Source organism: Aythya marila (assembly GCF_965140915.1).
Source record: "Aythya marila genome assembly, chromosome: 5".
In the NCBI taxonomy this organism is placed as follows: domain Eukaryota; kingdom Metazoa; phylum Chordata; class Aves; order Anseriformes; family Anatidae; genus Aythya; species Aythya marila.
The window spans coordinates 48,749,835-48,767,365 of NC_139046.1; the positions used below are offsets into that span (position 1 = coordinate 48,749,835).

The window sequence follows — 17,531 nt, forward strand, 5'->3', positions numbered from 1 at the left end:
AAAAGAGTGTTCAAGAACCAAAAAATTATAGGGGTTTGGTTGGCAACAATAATCATGGGATGCTGTATTTAGTCCATTTATATAGTTTACCAACATGGTGCAAATTTTGTAATTTAAATTGCATTAAACACTGAATTTCATTTTTTACATATAGAATTTCTATTGGGAAAATTTCTCCTACTGAAAGACCCTATCAACTTAAATGTCTCTCAAAAGCCAACTTGAAATGACTGCAACTGTATGCAATAATATTTTCAAAATCATATTTAAGGTGTTTTTTTTCCTCCTTGCTCTGCCATTATTCGACTGCTGATGGATGGAGAAAACAGAGACAGAAAGATGTGACTGACCCAGATCTGTAGCATTAACTGCTACTCAGAGTGGGAGTAGCAGTATATCCCCTGGATCTCTGTTTATTGTATTACTTTACACTATTACTTCCCCTTAAGGGACGGATGTTATTGAGGTCCAAAAAAAGCCAAATTATTGTCACTCAGTATTACTAAAGGAAAGACAAATTAAGTTGAACACCAGTAATATCAGCCTTTGGTCAGTAAGAAACATGCACTCAGACACAGATGTGTTATGCTATGTATACAAAGAAAGAAAGGAAAGAAGGAAAGAAAGAAACTTCAACATATAATTGAACTCTTACCAATTATGTCATAATATTCCAAATGAGTGTATGTTTTGGTTTGTTTGTTTGTTTGTTTCAATTTCTAAAATACTGCCTTTTATTCTTAAGCCAAATTATGAAGTAGGCAATGGATGTATGCTCTAGTGTGACAATTCCCAATTCTAAGATTAATTTTTACTGTGTTATAATAGCATTCAGCTCTTCCCTTATCTATTTCTCTACCAGAAATTCAGGAATACGGAAATGTGCAAAAACAGAATTTCCTGTGTCACTAATTTTATGAAATCTATTTTATGTACTTCTGTCCCAGCCTCACACAAAAATCCTGCTTGCAGACACCCAGAATTACTTTTTTTTTTTTTTTTTTTTGCTTATTTATATAGAGAAAGCAATTTCCCTCAGAAGTCACCATTTATTTTCCTTGACAATTCCTACATAAATTATGTAGAGATCAGAAGCGAAAACTGCTTTCCTAACTGACAGTTCTGCATGCTCTGAGTAAGCTCCAATGGATAAACTGGGGGTGGGTTCCTGCCTTCTCCATCCTTGGAGGGGCACTTAGTGCTGTTTGGGCCTCAGGGTCCCTGTTTCCCAGCTGAAGCTCATGGAGACAGTTGCCCAGACTGTGGCTGAGTATGCCCATGTGGCAAGGATTGAATCTGAGTAAACAAGCTGCTGATGTTGTACCAGGAGGAGCCAAGTTCATTTATTGCTGGCTATGTTTAGCCTGCAGAACTAACAGGGTTTAAGATTTCTTATTTTGGGGTATGGAATATGCTATTTGGAGGTAAGAATATGCTATTTGCTGCTGATGTCTGCAGGTCCAATGAGGCAAAAGGACTGCTCTTTTGAGGAAGATGCTGTTGCTCTAGTGATGAACTACCTAAAGCCATGAGAAGGGGCAGACTGTTTGATGTGTATTTTACCCAGCCAGTTTAGTAGTCAAAAGCTACGCCTATCAGCTTCCTTGCCCTGCTCATTGCATGACGTGCACACACCTGCACCTTCCCTCCTAGAGCCAGACTAGAACCAGCTATTATCTTTGTCTCTCAAAACAAACATGCCTATTATGGTCTAAAATTAGGATACTTTTCCTTCCCTTCCACCTTTCACAGGGGTCATATACTGACTAACAGGGAGACTGCTGAAATTCAGTAAGCTTCTGTTTATGTACAGCCCAGGTCTGGTTTTAGTGCTCTTCATAACTGGAAAAGAGAGGCTTACCTATTCATTCCCACGCTGCTAAGTTTAGGGCACAGCCTAAATGTGGCTGTTGCATGTGGCCATGGCAAGACTGGCACAAACATATACTGTGCAAACAGAAATTGTTCCATGAATGAATCCAACTTGAACTTGGTTTCTACTTTCTTTAGATAGGAAAATATTTTATCAGTAGCTATAAATCCAATGGAATCCCTCCATCCTTTCAGTTTATATACATACAGGAAAAAAATGTAACTCAGTATGCAGAGTTATCGTAATACAGATACTGCAACTAAACCAAATGCTGTTCACAGATGGCTTGAGTTGAAATTCCTCAAAATCAGTACAGAACTTCCCTTGACTTTGAAGGGCTCTGGTCAGGCCCATATTAGGTGTGAGAGGCCCCAAGGACTTATCTGTTCGTTCAGTTAAGTTTGCTTATGCAAATCCCGAGAGTTTCCTGAGTAGTGAGTATGTTTGAGTTTTGTAAAGCTCACCTGCTCTTTGGGGGCATTAAATGTTTGACTTCGTTATTCCACTGCATAAAAGAGAGAGTGGATAAGAAAGGATGGGAGATAAGAAAAGGGTGAAACAAGTGGAGACGGGAGAGAGGAGTAGAGGTAGAAGTCAAGAAGCAAAACCAGGAGGAGAAGAATGGAGAAAGGGGCAGAGGGGAGGAGAAAGGGGAGGACAAGAAACAGCTCATCGTGGAGATGGCACAGTATAAGCTTGATTTACCTATTGTTAAACTGCAGATGAAAGAAACAAAAGCAGGAAGACAAAGATCAGTGCAGAGATGGCAGTCATGCACTGATGTGTAGATTTTCAGGTTTGTGTTGCAAGGTATGTGCTGGGAGGGTGAAGAAGGAGGAGGGAGGGACAGAGGAAGAGTAAAACCACCTGCAGAGAGATGTCTCCCCCTGTTCCCTCAGTCCCACTTGCACCGCCCCCAGCCCCAGCCCCCAGCTGCTTTTGGCTCTGTGGGTTCCTAACACATCCAGTACTCCTGTGCTGCGTGCTTGGACATCTGGCTCTTGGTGGCAGCTGCTGTGTGCTCTGTGCAGGTTTCCTGCCCCATCTCCAGCATCTAGCATTAGAAACTAACGGGATACAATGGTGTGGAAGCTGTGGATGGGGACAGGCACTGGGATGTCCTGAAGGCGTACTTCTGTGAGCCATGAAGTCAGCCAGGGGCTGACTGTTTTGGGACACTGCAAGGAGCAAGGAAGCTGATGGGGCCAGGCAGTCTGCTGCAGAGGAAACCTTGCTGCAGAACATTTCTTTCAGAGTAGTTGAGGGATTCTGGCTGTTACAGACTTTTGACTGCGTTGGATTAGCAAGTTGTTTAGGGATCTGGGGCAAACCAGTAAAACAGGCTGATGAATCCATGCGGTAGGTGCCAATCTGGGTTGCTGCCTTTTTCAGAAGTAAACAACTAGGAGCCATTGTTCATCTTCCTGACTCTCTGCAGGACACAAGCTGTAAATTACATCTGGGAACAAAAGGTTGATGGGAGTAGAACCGGGTGCCCAACTTCCCAAGGGAGTGCTTTGCCCTCCAGCCAAAAGAGTAGCTTTTCTGGCTTAAACCAGCACAGACTCTTCTTATGCCTTCCCACCAGCACTCAGAGCCCAAGAAAAGTGTGCAGTACAGGATTTGCTACACTGAAGCATTTACAACCATTTCCATTACAAACCTGGTTTCAGGGTTGATCACGAAAATTAAATCCAGTCTGAAATGTAGCAAATAAGATTGCAGTCTAGGGACACAGGAGGAAATCTTATTAAAAATACCATATCTTTTGGAGATCGTAGTTAAATGGATATAAAATCCTCCCTCCACCCCTGAAACTGCCTTACAGCCCGTCTCACAGGCCAGCTGTAGTCTGTGCAGAATGTACGCTGCCACGACCACAATTACCTAATGAGATTTGTGCTTTTTATATTCACTGAGATTACACTCTTTAGCTCCCCATGAAAAGCTTGACATTTCCACAAAAATGTGTTCAGAAAAGGATTTTTTATTTTAAAAAATAATAATCTGATGATAATAGAAAAAGAAAAAAAAAAAAAGATTTTTTTTTTCAAATTATGAACATCCTTTTTCCGTGTTTCTATTTTTGAAAAAAAATGCGAGTAATTTTGACAGAAACAAAATTCTATTCTTCCCTCTGTTTCAATTGCTCCCATTTGATAAAGAAACCATTGTCCATTGATATCTCTTTTTTCATCGTAAGTTCAGGTATTTTCATTTACTGGTCTCTATGCTTAATAAAACCCAAATAAATATATATTATAGGGACAGGCTGCCATGCTGTGTTTAGTGGAATTTTGGCCTTTGACCTCAGATGGGCCAGAATTTCATCCTCTAAGGGGATTCCATCAAAAAAAAAAAAACAAAACTTTTTATATTGCTGTAAGCCACACACGTTCCTTTTCTAGGGCTCCAAACCATGTATTCCCTAACAGGATTTTATCAAAATTAATTGGTGCTGGCTACAGTTCATGTATATGATAAAATCATGAATGAGCTATTTTGGTGCTTCTCTACTACGTTGCACCATCATAGATTCCATATCTGCTTTGTCAAAGGCTTCTCAAAAAGACATTTTGTAAATGTTGGGGCTTTGTTACTGTTGTTGGATTAGTTGTCAGATTCTCTTTTGAAATCATACTTCATTTAGTACCTTTAATTATTTTACAAAATTTTGGTGTCAGGAATTTAACTCTTTGTTGCCAAGGGAGTAAGAAAATTCCAAAAGCTCTGACATTTCACTGCGCAGTTTGTGTTGTTAACAATAATGTCATGGAAACAGACGCACAATGGGTATGAACTAATGGCCTCACCTTAAAACAATGGTCAACTGCATTTCCAGCTGAATATTTGCTTCATGATTTTCATGTTCCGTAAGATTATCTCAAGCTAAAAAAAAATATTATGTATTTCTCACTATAATAATAATAATAATAATCTTGCAGGACCCTTTTCGCAGAGGTGAACATCTCCTTCAACTAAATTTTCTGGGCAGCATCAGGTTCTGCCGCACCCAGGCTAAATATGGATTGCTGTCTACCTCAGGCCAATATGTTTTAGGGGAGAAATTCCATGTCTGGGTGAGAAGGAAGGAAATATTTCCATGTCAGTTTTATTTATTTATCTATTGCAGCTCTTTGAAGTGCTTAGGGGGTTGAAATGCAAGTCTATGTCCTAGGCTAATGCATACGCAGGTGGATGGCATGTGAAATAGACAGGCTGACTTGTTATATATATACATTTCAGTAATTATTTCTGTGGTTTATCACATGAAATGACATACTGTGATGAATTATTTTTCTTGTATATATCTGTCTTTCCATTTGCATTAGGTATTATCATATATGTGCACCTGGTCTAAACATGCCTAATCTTAGCCCAATTTCAGAGGACAACAAGCAAGAAGCAGATTTTCTGAAGTGGAATACCCCCTGTACACACCAAACACATGCAGAAACGTTGAGACGTCTAAGATGCATATCAAATAATGCTCAGTATTGAGAAAACAACCTGTTCATAGATGTCAGAACAGCTAGAATTAGAAACTTCAGTCCATGAAGAGACTGGGAATTTCCACTTCTGGTAAAATAAGACACCTGCCTCTGTAACATTTGCCCACATCCCTGAAATGAACATTATTCTCCATTTACCCGTAGTAAAGAAAACAGACTTCCTTTTTTTGGTTGTTTGTTCCATTTAATTGGGAATAAAGGACATTAAAAAGAGGTATTTTATGTTAATCAAAACCAACCAGCTAACTAACGAACCAAACAACAGCACTTACAGATAACTAAATTTTAATTAAATACACCATTCTTTTGTTTCATACATTGGGGTGAATTTCAAAAGTCATTTATCAATTGAAGAAAAAGATATCCTTAGTAAACTGACAACATGCTTTATCTCTGCTCCAGCATTTTCAATCCCCAAACTTCATTCATATAGTTAGATGCCAGAATACCTGTTGGTATAAATGTACAGGAATTCACAGAACTATTTCTTTTCCACTACTATAAACAGTAAGTCCTATAGGTGATTGTTTTTATTCTGCTCTTTAAGACATTTTTTCAAAAGTAAAAGTAACAAATTCACTAAATAAAGTATGTTTCATCTGTAACTTCAAAGTTTCTAGATTCTTAATAAAAAGATGCCCTGGGTTTTAAGGAAAGATTTTTCTCTTTAACCTTGTCCCATCAGATATTCCAGACCTGTAGGAAAAGCCTGTTGGAACATGTTAAAAATTTGGCTGACTGGGGAAGGGATAGCCAGCCATCTTTAAGTCAAAAGTCAAAGAAAAGGCAAAGCGTAACATTCTCGTGCCTGTGGCTGGAAAGACCTGTCTGTATTTTTCCATAGTTCACGTTAACAGAGATTAAAAAATTAATGAGAAAATTCTTTAAAGTGGGAGGATTGACACCATGGTAATCCGATACAGAATTTTTCATTCTGAATTTGCTGAGTGAAACTGAAATCGGGGGATTACAGGCTGTCAGTCATTGCCACGTGCTGCTTGCTACAGGTGAGGTGTGCTGGGCTGGGTGAGCCCTCTCCAGCCCCTCATTCTGCTGCACACAAACGTTTGCCATGACCCCCTAGGAGAGACCTGGACATGGAGACTACGGGAGATTGCTAGGGCACACAACAGACGTACCTTTCTCTTATCTGCAGAGGTTTGAGGTTTTTCAATGAGGGATTTCATGTGGCATCTTTCGCTGATTGTAGAGTCCCACAGAGCCCCACATGGCAATAAACATGTGGCCCTTGGGAACCAGGACTTCATCTGTGTATCAAATGTTGTCACGTGCTCTCATCCTGTTCCTCTGCTTTGTGAATTGGGAATAGGAGGAATAACTCCTTCTCTACCTTGTGTTGTCAATAAAACATTGACCTTAGTCCTCAGTACCACCACTGGCATTAGTTACCACATCTTTGGAGCAGCCTGCGCAGAGGAGCCAAGGGTGGAACGATCCACCTTGATTTACCTGCTGCACGAGGATATCCTCCGGGTACAAGCAGGAACATTTTGGAAAGGTTCGTTGTGGAGCAGGTATTTTTGCTTGCTGTAAATTTTACTGCAAAGTGAGAAAATGATGAGATGGGACAAAACAAGCAAAATGTTTTGGGGAAACATCCAGGCAGCTGTAGGTTCTTTGCTGGGGTTTTGAAGCTCTAGTGCTTTAGTATGTTTGCCTGGTTTGTATTAATGCTGTTTTAAAATGCAGGAGGGGGAGCTTGTAGCAAACAGTGCCTTCCTGCTACCTCATGAGAGATTATACACATTTTCCCGTAAGCATGATAAATATAACTTTTGGCTGTACTGGTGTGTAAGAATAGGAGGTTTAGTGCCTCTTTAAAACTCATGCGGCTGCTTAGTCAGTACTAGGCACCCCCCCCCTCCCCCCCCTGCTGCTCCCCCTTTCGCTGCCCAGTAAGTTTGTTGCAATATGGGTGTGACTTTTGATGGAGCTCCCCCTCCCTGTTATGTCATTACTCCAGTTCCTTTGAATCAGAATAAAAAGTGCAGCAAACTTCAGACTCATTGACTGCAGGCTTAACAAGCGCCGGGGCTTTTCTTCTTTCCGCAGCTCACAAGGATCTCTGTTTTTTACCAAACAATTCTGAGAAAACAATGGCCAGCTTCTACGTGTGGGCAACTTTTGGATTATGTTTGCTGAAGCTTTGTCTAACAGAGACACGTAAGTTTTGTATGAATGAAAACATTTACGATTGTTAATAAGTTTCTGCTTCAGACAACAACAGCTCTTCTGCTATATAGCTAAAAGCTTCCTTGCATCTATCTTTGTATAAAGTGTTACTATTTATGGGAGTTATCAGAGATGCTTTAGAACTGTAACTGCAGCTGTGCCGCTCTGTATTGCTTGTAAAGGGCAATTCCAGATCCATAAAAAGTGAGTTGTAGAGTGTTAAAGTTTAAACTAAGAACAGAGGTACACAAGGGAATTTAGAATAGCTCTGGTATAGCTCGGTTCGACAATGTGACTGCTGTTACATACTTAGGTCGCTCTCCTAGCTCTGTTTTAGAGTGGAGTGTGGGGGAACCCCCTCCCCAGCATATAGCTGTATTCTTGAGTTCAGAGGGGCTGAACTAACACCTAATGCAGACTGCATTTGGACACAGCTTTGCTGAACAGAAACAAAACTGCAGTGATCTGTGTGACTGATATTTGGAGAGCTTTTATGCCAGGCATGCCTGCTTCTAACTTAAGGTTTCTTTGGGGTTGACTGGTGAGACTTTGGAACAAAGGGGGGTTCAAGCGCATGCAAAATTTGTTGTTTATCAGTTAGCTTTCTGTAGCTTGGTTGTCTGCTTCAAATATTTGCATTTAAAAATGAAACATTCATGTAGGGAAAAAATAATAATTGTATGTCCAAAATGACAAAGTGCTCTGGAAATTTGACATGGTGCAGGCTCACCCGTGTCTGAGGGAAATGGCCATGCTTTTAACAGACTCTCATTGTGACAGCAACAGCCTTGAGGCATTTTGTGGTTAGGGGTAACAATTATCCTTCTACATTATTTTTCCACTCATCAGTTCCAGGAGTCTAACAAAGTACATTTTTCATTGCCATTGTCACCCAAGGGCTGTGTGTGTGTGTACGGTACATATATATCCCATTTGCCTGAGCAGCATTGGATACTTCTGTAATGGTTGCAGCGCGGCTGGGCTGTGGATGGGTGTGTCAGAGTGAACAGTTCCCAGTGCATCTGGGGTAGCTGGAGAGCCCTCATTGCTTTCTTCCTAAAATTGCCTACCTATTGTACTGAAATATTCTTGTTAAAATCAGGTATATAGATAAAGTCCTTAGAGAAAGTATATGAAGGATATCCGACGTGTTTAAAACTTTGACTTACTCCAGGTCTGTATGCTGTAGGATTATAATGGTTTGGTTACCGCCTGCTCAACTGATTTCTCCTTTTATGAGCTGCCAGGAGTGTCCTAAAGAAGCAGGTTTTGTAGTGACTCTGGAAGTAATGTATTTTTGCAGTGAGACATAGAAGAAAACCCTACTACTTCAGCATAGTTACAAGAAGTATGTCAGACTTCACATATGCCCCACGGGGAAGTTTCTTTAATGGCTTAGCAAGGTATTAGATTATAGCTACAATATATTTTAGTTGGTATGCGGTACATTCCAGCATGACTTTGTAGTCGGTAATGACTTCAAAATGGCAGTTGATGGTGGTTTTATTTTATTTTATTTATTTATTATTTTTTTAAAATCAGTGACTTTCCTGTGTGCATCACAGAATACTGGCCACTGATGTTGGATCATAGTTGTTGGAAGACCAAATTCAGATCTGTTCCTGGATTCTGATTCAGTTAGTGCTGATTATGGCAAAAATAAAAACATCCAAGGGTTGCTGTTAATGTGATTGCTAAAGGAAAGATGAGATATAGAGAGCTGTTGAAAAACTGATTCATCCTGAGTTCTGTGTTGCTATGACCATAGTGTCATTGATATTTCAGCGAGGTGTACTCATGATATTGATGTGACTTTTGTTGTCTGTGTAGTCTGAGCCACATTTCAAACCCCAGGAGGATATGGAGGCTGACATCTTGGTTAATGACGATTCTGGAGAGATTTTCCCCTGTGGATATTATGTACTTGTAAAAATATTTCTCTCAAAGTTTTCCTAGATTAACACAAAGTGACTCATAGAATTTTGACCCCCAAACTGAAAGAAACTAGAATAGAAGTAGGAGTAAAGATGGAATGAAAAGAGGAAGAATGAGTCCACCAGTGGGAGGGAGAGGCTTATGTATCAGCACTGAAGAGGTGGCCAGAGTCTCAGGACAAGATAGGGCTCTGAGGAAGGGCTACTATAGCAAACAGTCAGTCACAAACAAAGGGACCTGCCTGCCTCTTAGCTTACGTATGTCATGTAAATTTGTAAATATAGTAGTTTGAAGAAACTCTCTATGCTAGGTTTGCTGGGTTTTTGTTTGTTTGTTTATTTGTTTGTTTGTTTGTTTTTTTTTTCACTTAGTCCTTACAGTGTGTGTCTTGGCTGTTCTCCCAAAGCTGCAAAGAAACTGCACTTTATTAAAGTTCTCTTGGACTTCCATCACTGCTTAATGGAAAGGTTATATATTTGTCCTTGAACAGCTTACACACACACACAGACACAAGCAACAAACCATAGCACAGGAATGTCTTGCAGTCTTTGGAGAAACGTTTGTTGCATCTTTAGTCACCGGTATTCACCACAATGCAGAACCTTTACCTTGAAAACAGGAAGTTGGAGAAAGGCTTAATGAGGGAAGATAGCATCACAGAAGTGAGGTAGAACTTCTAAAACTAAACGCTATTAAAGTCACTGGTAGCTCTAGCCAATATCAAATGAAATGTTCCCCCATACCCAGCGTGTCTTTCTTTCCAGAACTGTTCCCATGACTTTTATAGGCCAGGACTTGAAGACAGTACTAATACTGTTGTTATTTATCTAGCACCTAAACATGCATGAGGTTCTAGTGCAGCAAGAATGTGCCAGTAGGATGAGATGCCCTGAGATGCTGATAGACAAGTATAAACATCAGAGAAAATGAGTATGAGCTCATTAATGCAAAAACACTTTACACTGTGGAAAAGATGGGCTCTCAAGAACCTCATGAAGTGGTTAAAAAATTCTTTCATTAATGGACAACTGCAAAAACATTGCAAATGAAAGAACACATGGAAGAGAGCAGGAAAATATAGTAAAGAAAAATGAAGGTCTCAAAGCAATGTTTGGTTGTGTGACAAGGAGCAAAGTGGATTGCAGGAAACAACTAACATTGGTTATATACACAGCATGCAGTCTCAAAGAATTTTAAGTTAGAGAAGAAACATGAAAAGTATCCAAGCAAAAAAATAGCATAAATGTCAACGCAGATTTCAGTTAATTTGGGAACCAACTACTAGGAACAGGGGAAAAATAAGAAATGAGGAATAAAATAAGCCTGCAGCAGCAATCAAGTTAACGTGTAACAGGAGTGGAGTCTGTAGATATGTGAAAAGTTAGAAGAATAAAAGCTGCACTTTTGACATGGCAGAGGAAAAATAAGAGATGAAAACTGTGGGATATATGTTAATTAAACTGTAAAGGGCAAACAATTCAAGATGGCAATGTTCTTGCCAAAGAAGAGATGGTATTCATAGGGAGCGGCTAGCAGCAGTAGCTAAGTTTGAAAATAGGTTGCTAAGAGACATTGATTTTAAGGAGCAATTAGATAAAGGCAGATTAGATAAACAGCTTTAAAGGTTTTTGGTATTGGTGATCATGCTACTGGGTCAGAAGATGGAGTCTAAAACATCTGGTAACTGGGTTTTTTCTTTGATAAAAGGTTAATTTTAGTTCTGAATGTAGATGACTGGTAGTGGAATACATTGTAGAGAAGCAGGGGAAAAAATGATGTAGTGCTCCTTATATGAAGAGAGGAAAACTGTGCCCAAGAACTTAGACGTTTTGGGAAAGTCCAGTGATGCTGTAACAAGGTTTCCCCACTTGCTTTCTGGTCTTCTTGCCCTGCGTTTCTGTTCTGACATTAACAGACAAGTGTTTGAAAATGCAGTTAGGACAGAAGGCGGCAATTCTCAATTTCATATAACACAGATTGCATTATTTACAAAAACATGTAAAAACGTTCCCTTTTAAAGATTTTTCTTTAAAAGGGAATCCTATGGAAGAGAGGTAGGGAGTGTTTTCTGCTGAACTGTTCCCTAAAATTGCTTGTCCCAGGACCAAGTCTAAATGTATGTGGTTACCTCACAGAGAGGATAATTGTGAAACAAACATGACCAACCGCAGTAGTTTTGCCTACTTTGAAAAGAATACAATGCTGTACTGGAACAATTCATGGTGTTTGAAATGCATGATATTATAGCATCAGCTGATAACCAAGAGCATGTTTTAATCACGTTTCGTTTTTTGGCACTGAATGGAATTCTTAGACTACAGAATCTCATTATTACAGTTAAAGGCAAGCAAAGTGAGAGAATAAAGACAGAGGTTGGGATTGTCACCAATACCTCTGTACTAAATATGCCATGGTTGATACCGAGTGAAACCACACCTACAACCTACTTATATTTTGCCTTTGCCCATAAGGCTTTTTATGGTATATCTGGTGGTTTAGACCATTCTCTGTGGGCTATTAACTGGAAGGGAGAAGCCAGTTTGGAGCAGCTGCTCACCATCTTCCAGATTGTGCCAGAAGTTCACCAGCGGTTACAATGCTGTTGTCTGTCACTCCCAGGGAGGTAATAATCATTTCAAAGCCAGGCTTACGGCCATCAGACGCTGTAATTATCAGTGACCATTATGGCTGCTGTTAATACTGGTGGCAGAGAAGATTGTTTCAGCCCTGAATGTTTATCAACTTCCTCCCTGTGAAATCACAGGCCTCTCTACGGCAGTATCAACAGTAATATCAGTAGCAGCTGGCGGTGATTTTCTTTTCTCGCTGTGGCTTCCAGGGCCCACCCCACCCAAGGCATGGTGGAGAAGCTCAGCGCATGGATGAGTTTGCAGGCAGCCATGTGAAACAGCAACCAGCAGAGGAGAGAGGGGTTTTCCTCGGAGAGCCCTGTCAGTCAGACTGAAATTTCAGCTAATTGCGATTTAAAGTTCAAGCCTCTGCAACTGTTTGCTGCCTAAAGAAATCTGCTGTCATTTTTGGAGTCTGTGCATACAATTAGGCATGTAATTGAACTCCCTTTTGTGTGCACTGGATCTGGGACTTTCCAGTTCCTCTACATGACAACACTGGCTGTGTTTTATAATACAGCAATCTTAATTCAGTACAATAACCTTCAACCCTCATATAGCAAAATAAGGAAGAAAAAAAAAAAAAGAAAAAAAAAAAAAAAAGAAATTGAAGAATAATCTAGTTTTACAATTACTAGCAGGGAAACTCAAACAACCACACTGATTCAAAGTAAAAATAACAAAGAAGACCTGAACTTTACTTACATTTGCAGTTTGAGAAATATATTGATTTGCTTTTTTTCTTTCTTTCCTTTTGTTGATGACCGAACTAGATTAAGTAGCTGGAAACTCTAACTGACTTGACTGTGTTGTGTCTTTGCCCATCCCCTGCCTGCCCTGCCCCCCCCCCAGAAAAAAAAAAAAAAAAAAAAAAAAAAAGAAAACCTCAGACATGCAGCAGCTGTGGTAAAACTTCCGTCTCTGTCTCTGCTAATGATCCGGTTCCAGCAGGAACGTGAGATGGTTGTAAAAGAGGGTGCCAGGGTACAGGCGGGCAGCTGGCAGGGCAGAGGGCATTAGACAGTGATCATCAGTTATACAGCTAATGTCTGTTTTAGTAAGTACCTGTTTTTGTAAATAAGAATCTGCCCTTGCTGAGCATATAATACTTAAAAATCTGCTGTGACATAGCTTTTGTTGATTACAGATGTCTCACCATGGCAGCGAGTTAGCAAGGCCCACAGTGAAACAGGTTCTCAGAAGTATATTTCCCTAGGGGGCTTTTTTATTGTTATTTTTGTTAATGCATAAGTGTCTGTAAAGCAGCAGGGTGTGGTGTGTGTGGGTAGATGTGATGAATGGCTTCTTGCAGCCTTCCCATGCAGAAGCGAGAGGTGAACTGGTGCTCAGCACGTGGTCCCTGGCCAGCCAGGACCCTGTGGGCAGATGTGAGCGAGCTCGGTTGGGCAGCAAGCAGGCTAGCAGCCAGCTGGGACTCTGAAAGTTGAGCACCAGCCCCAGGCTGGCAGCCACTCAGAGAATGCATCTTGCTGCCGGGGAGGCACATCAGCTTGGGACTGGTATCACACCCACCATCGCAGTGCGACTCAAGAGTTTTCAAAGGGCAGGCAGAGCCCGCCCGCCCACCCCAAATGGGCCAAGCAAGCTGGCAACTGCTCCTTCTACAGCATGCAAACCTAGTAGTTTAGAAGTGCCTTAGGACTTGTGGTGGTGGCAGCGATTAGTCGTTTACCTACCCTCTGCCATCTTGCCATCTTCCGCTGCTGGGGAGCGTGGAGGCGAGGTGGTGATGCAGTGTGGCTGTGCGAGTGGCAGCGAGGTCTCCTGGCTTCAACTGAGAGCTCTGGGGGAAGCTTCTGTGCAGGGAACACTAAACAGTTAACTTGGAAGCTTCAAGGAAAAGTAGTTTTTGCCAATTATAAAGAAACATGATTCATTAATGATGAAGAAACTGAGGGTGAGGCCTGAGCTCATTTCACGGTTTGCTTATACTTGCTTCCCTGTTCTTCCTCCTCCTGCTTGATTAGGCATCCTCCATTAATATCCTGTCCCTTTTCCATTGTTTTCTCAGGCGTGTAAGTGTAGAGAAAAAGCCCTTTTTTGCTAATGAGTCCCTAGATTTATAAATGTTGTTGTTTTTATTGTTCTCTGTTCCTGAATATTGCTTATGAGCAAATTTGACATATAGGAATATTTAAAACACAGAAATTAAATAACATGTATTCTGTTCAAGTCAAGTCTTCATTCAAGTTCTCATTCTCCAGTAGCAGTCCCACTAAAATCAGATTTTAATCAACTTTTTTGTCCATTGTTCTGATAGTTTTATCCTGTTTACTTGTGTGTATGCTGTTCATATACACATGACAGACTGGCAGCTATTTTCACTGCAATAACATTTGGTTCCTGATGTAGTTTTCTTAAAAAAAATAAAAAAAGGTTGTATTCGGGATTGGTCTATTTCTGATACGGGATGTTTGAAGCAGTTTGGCAAATGAGAACTGATCTAAGTCTTTCATCCTACTGTCAAACTGAACACCTATTTTGGTTCCTGAACTTTAAAATTGATTTAATAATTAATTGAAGAATGATGCCTTAAATCCACTCATGTTTCATTCCTGGTTGAAGCAAAACTTCCTAGTAATAACTATCATTTATCTTCTTGAGCTTATGAGGTATTTGTACATAAGGGCTTGATACTCTGGGAAAGATGAGTGCAAAGAGACACAAAATGACCCAGCAAGAGGAGGAGCTAAGAACAGACCCACTGTCTTTAACTTGAGGCTGGGCAGCCTGCCCATGATGCCATAAGGCCATTTAAACAGAAGGCTACAGGTCCAGAGAAGTTTAACTGTCACTGTGTGGCAACCAGCTGTCTCCAGTTGTTAGCCAGGTGTATCTTGTATATGTTCACATCTTCTTTTGAACTTTTTCTCTTTCTCCCACCTACTTTCCATTCCATACACATTAATCCATCTCCATCTCTTTGTAACATTTGGCTGAAGCAATCTGATAAATTTAGACTCCTGTCAGCCTGTGTCTGTGATAGCAGGTTAAATCCATTTAATCCAGTAAAACTTCTATTCAGCAGCTTAGTCATTCTTGAGCAAAATGAAACATGGAGACCAAGTTCTTCCAAGAGGCAGGCCTCAGAGAAGACTCAAACAAGCAGAAAATTTTCTTGTTCATGTTTTTACAATTTCTTTTTATTTCAGCCATCTCTGCTGGCAAGTCTGACTTGCTGTCATTGAGTTCAGCATGAGGCTAATAGGGCAGGAGCATCCACTGACTTCCGAAGAGTGGTAATAACAAATTATCACTCTTATTTTGCAATAGCAAGAGTCACTTTGCCTTCTTGGGAAGAGAAAAAGCACAACATTTTTCTAGCACAGAAAATAAAAATGTTTTGCTTGAAATATTGAGCTCTAAACTCTTAAACTTCTCTTTTCCAGAACATAACCAATTCATTTTATAGCCTATAGAGAACAGATACTTGGTGGGTTTAGTTCATAACTGAACGGCACAGCTAAGGTATAAACTGGCAGCCATCAAATTCACAGTTCTTGTATGTAAAGCAGTAACAGGCAGACAGTGTGAGCATGTGAGACACCTTCCCATGGTGACTGACTGGGGAGAAGTTTCTTTCCTGCTTTCGTGGCTTGCCACAGAAAGCCCTGAATCCATTTGCTCACTGCTGTGGTGTAAAATGTTGCAAAGCTTTTCTCAGACTGTGTATGATGACTTTTGTGTCTCCTAATATTTCCATTAGATCAGTCCCATTCATTCATTCCTTTTTTTTTTTTTTTTTTTTTCTTTTTTTCTTTTTTTTTTTTCCTGGCTGCTTGCTGGATAGGAAATGATTGTGGCAGTTCTGCTTTATTTTCTCCTTCTCATTGGCCTGCCAAGTCTCACACATTATCTAGTAATGATGCAGTTGGTGTTCATCCTGAATAGAGCCAGCATTCAATGGCTTTTAAGACAGTGAAATAATCTTATGCCATCATGGAAGAGTAAGGTCAGCCCAGTCATTCACTTTTTTCAGAGAAAATACAGGCATAAGTGTTAGACAGCGTTTTCTGTCTGTGTGGGTTCAAGAGAAAAGCCCAGTCATCCAGTTCTCCAGAAGGTGGCATATCCTGAGACTTGGAGACTATTGAGATCAATGACGGCATCCAAATTTATTTCCTGTTAACCCTTTGCCGAGATTATATTTCTGTCTCAGCAGTTCATATAACAAGTAGTTTGTGTTTCTGGACTTTGAGATGCTTTTTTTCTTTAGATCTTTTACATTTCCTAGGGACACCTGTTCCTATATATGCCAATGGGGCCCAACACTATGGTAAACTAGAAAAGAGTACACAATACATGTATGTTACTCACAGACCAATGCAAGACTGGTAAAATGTTGGTAAATTGGTAAAATTCCTTAGGAACTTTTCTTTGCTGAGCAAAAGAGGAAAAGTCCAAAAACCTCTCTATTTGGTTAGGTTACCCTTCAAAATAAAAGAGATGCAATGCTATTTTCTTCAGCTGCTTCTTTGTTGTCACAATCCTATTTAGATATACAGCATAGCTACAGCATTGAAAGTCTTGGGCCCAGCAAAGGTTATATGCCTATAAGAGTATATATAACCTGTGAAAGTGTTTCCTGATAACATCTACTTAATGTTACAAAACTACATCCTCAAAGCTTCAGGGGAGCATTAATAACACAATGCAGTGTTCTCTTAACATATGCTACAGCAACTTAGACATTTGAACTGGACATCAAGATGCCTAAGAAGTACTCCTTCTGTTTGTCATTTGCTGGATTGTTTCTGGCTCTGTAAAAGAGGAACCTGAATTCTTCTTGAAAGAGAACTTGAATGCTTACGCTTTCTCAATGTATTACGTTAGAAACAGGTGGAGTCTCTGATGAAATTTAGTTCCATGTAGTCATCTTTTTCTTGCATTACATGCAGTTTACATACATGTTACAACATTTGGTCTAGAGGGGGTAGCTCTCTCATCTGATGCATTTTATCAGTACAATCAGTACAGGTGGAATCAGGCTCAATATGTTTAAATTACCAGATAACTTGAAATTTCAAGTTTGAGTATATTGTTATTCAACAGAATAAAGATAACCTTAGCTAGTGAGAAACAAGTGAACTGACAAATATAAAAGCTAGCTCCATTTTTTTTTTTTTTATTTTTATTTTTTTTTTGGCTTTTGGAAGTCAGTGATTTTACCCCCACATTACAAGTAAGCAAACTGAGAGAAAGCAAGTAAGTTACCCAGCAATGTAACTGGAATTAAAACATTTTTTCCTAAGTCCCAATGTTGTGCTTCATCAACACAACTAGTGTTCTTTTGCTTGAATTTCAGAAAGCAACTATGATTTCATATACAAGGCTATTTCAGCTGAAGTAAGCATTTTTATTATTCAT

At 40.0% G+C, this 17,531-nt stretch overlaps 1 protein-coding gene across 6 annotated transcripts in view; it reads left to right on the forward strand.

Moving 5' to 3' along the window:
- Positions 1–7,400: 7,400 nt before the first annotated feature.
- CD44 (CD44 molecule (IN blood group)) overlaps positions 7,401–17,531 on the forward strand; it is a 62,833-nt gene continuing 52,702 nt past the window's right edge. For all 6 annotated transcript variants that reach the window (XM_082760729.1, XM_082760732.1, XM_082760730.1 and 3 more), the window contains exon 1: positions 7,401–7,569. In XM_082760729.1, coding sequence (XP_082616855.1) covers positions 7,503–7,569 — 67 coding nt within the window. In that variant the 5' untranslated portion in view covers positions 7,401–7,502. The remainder of the gene's footprint in view (positions 7,570–17,531) is intronic.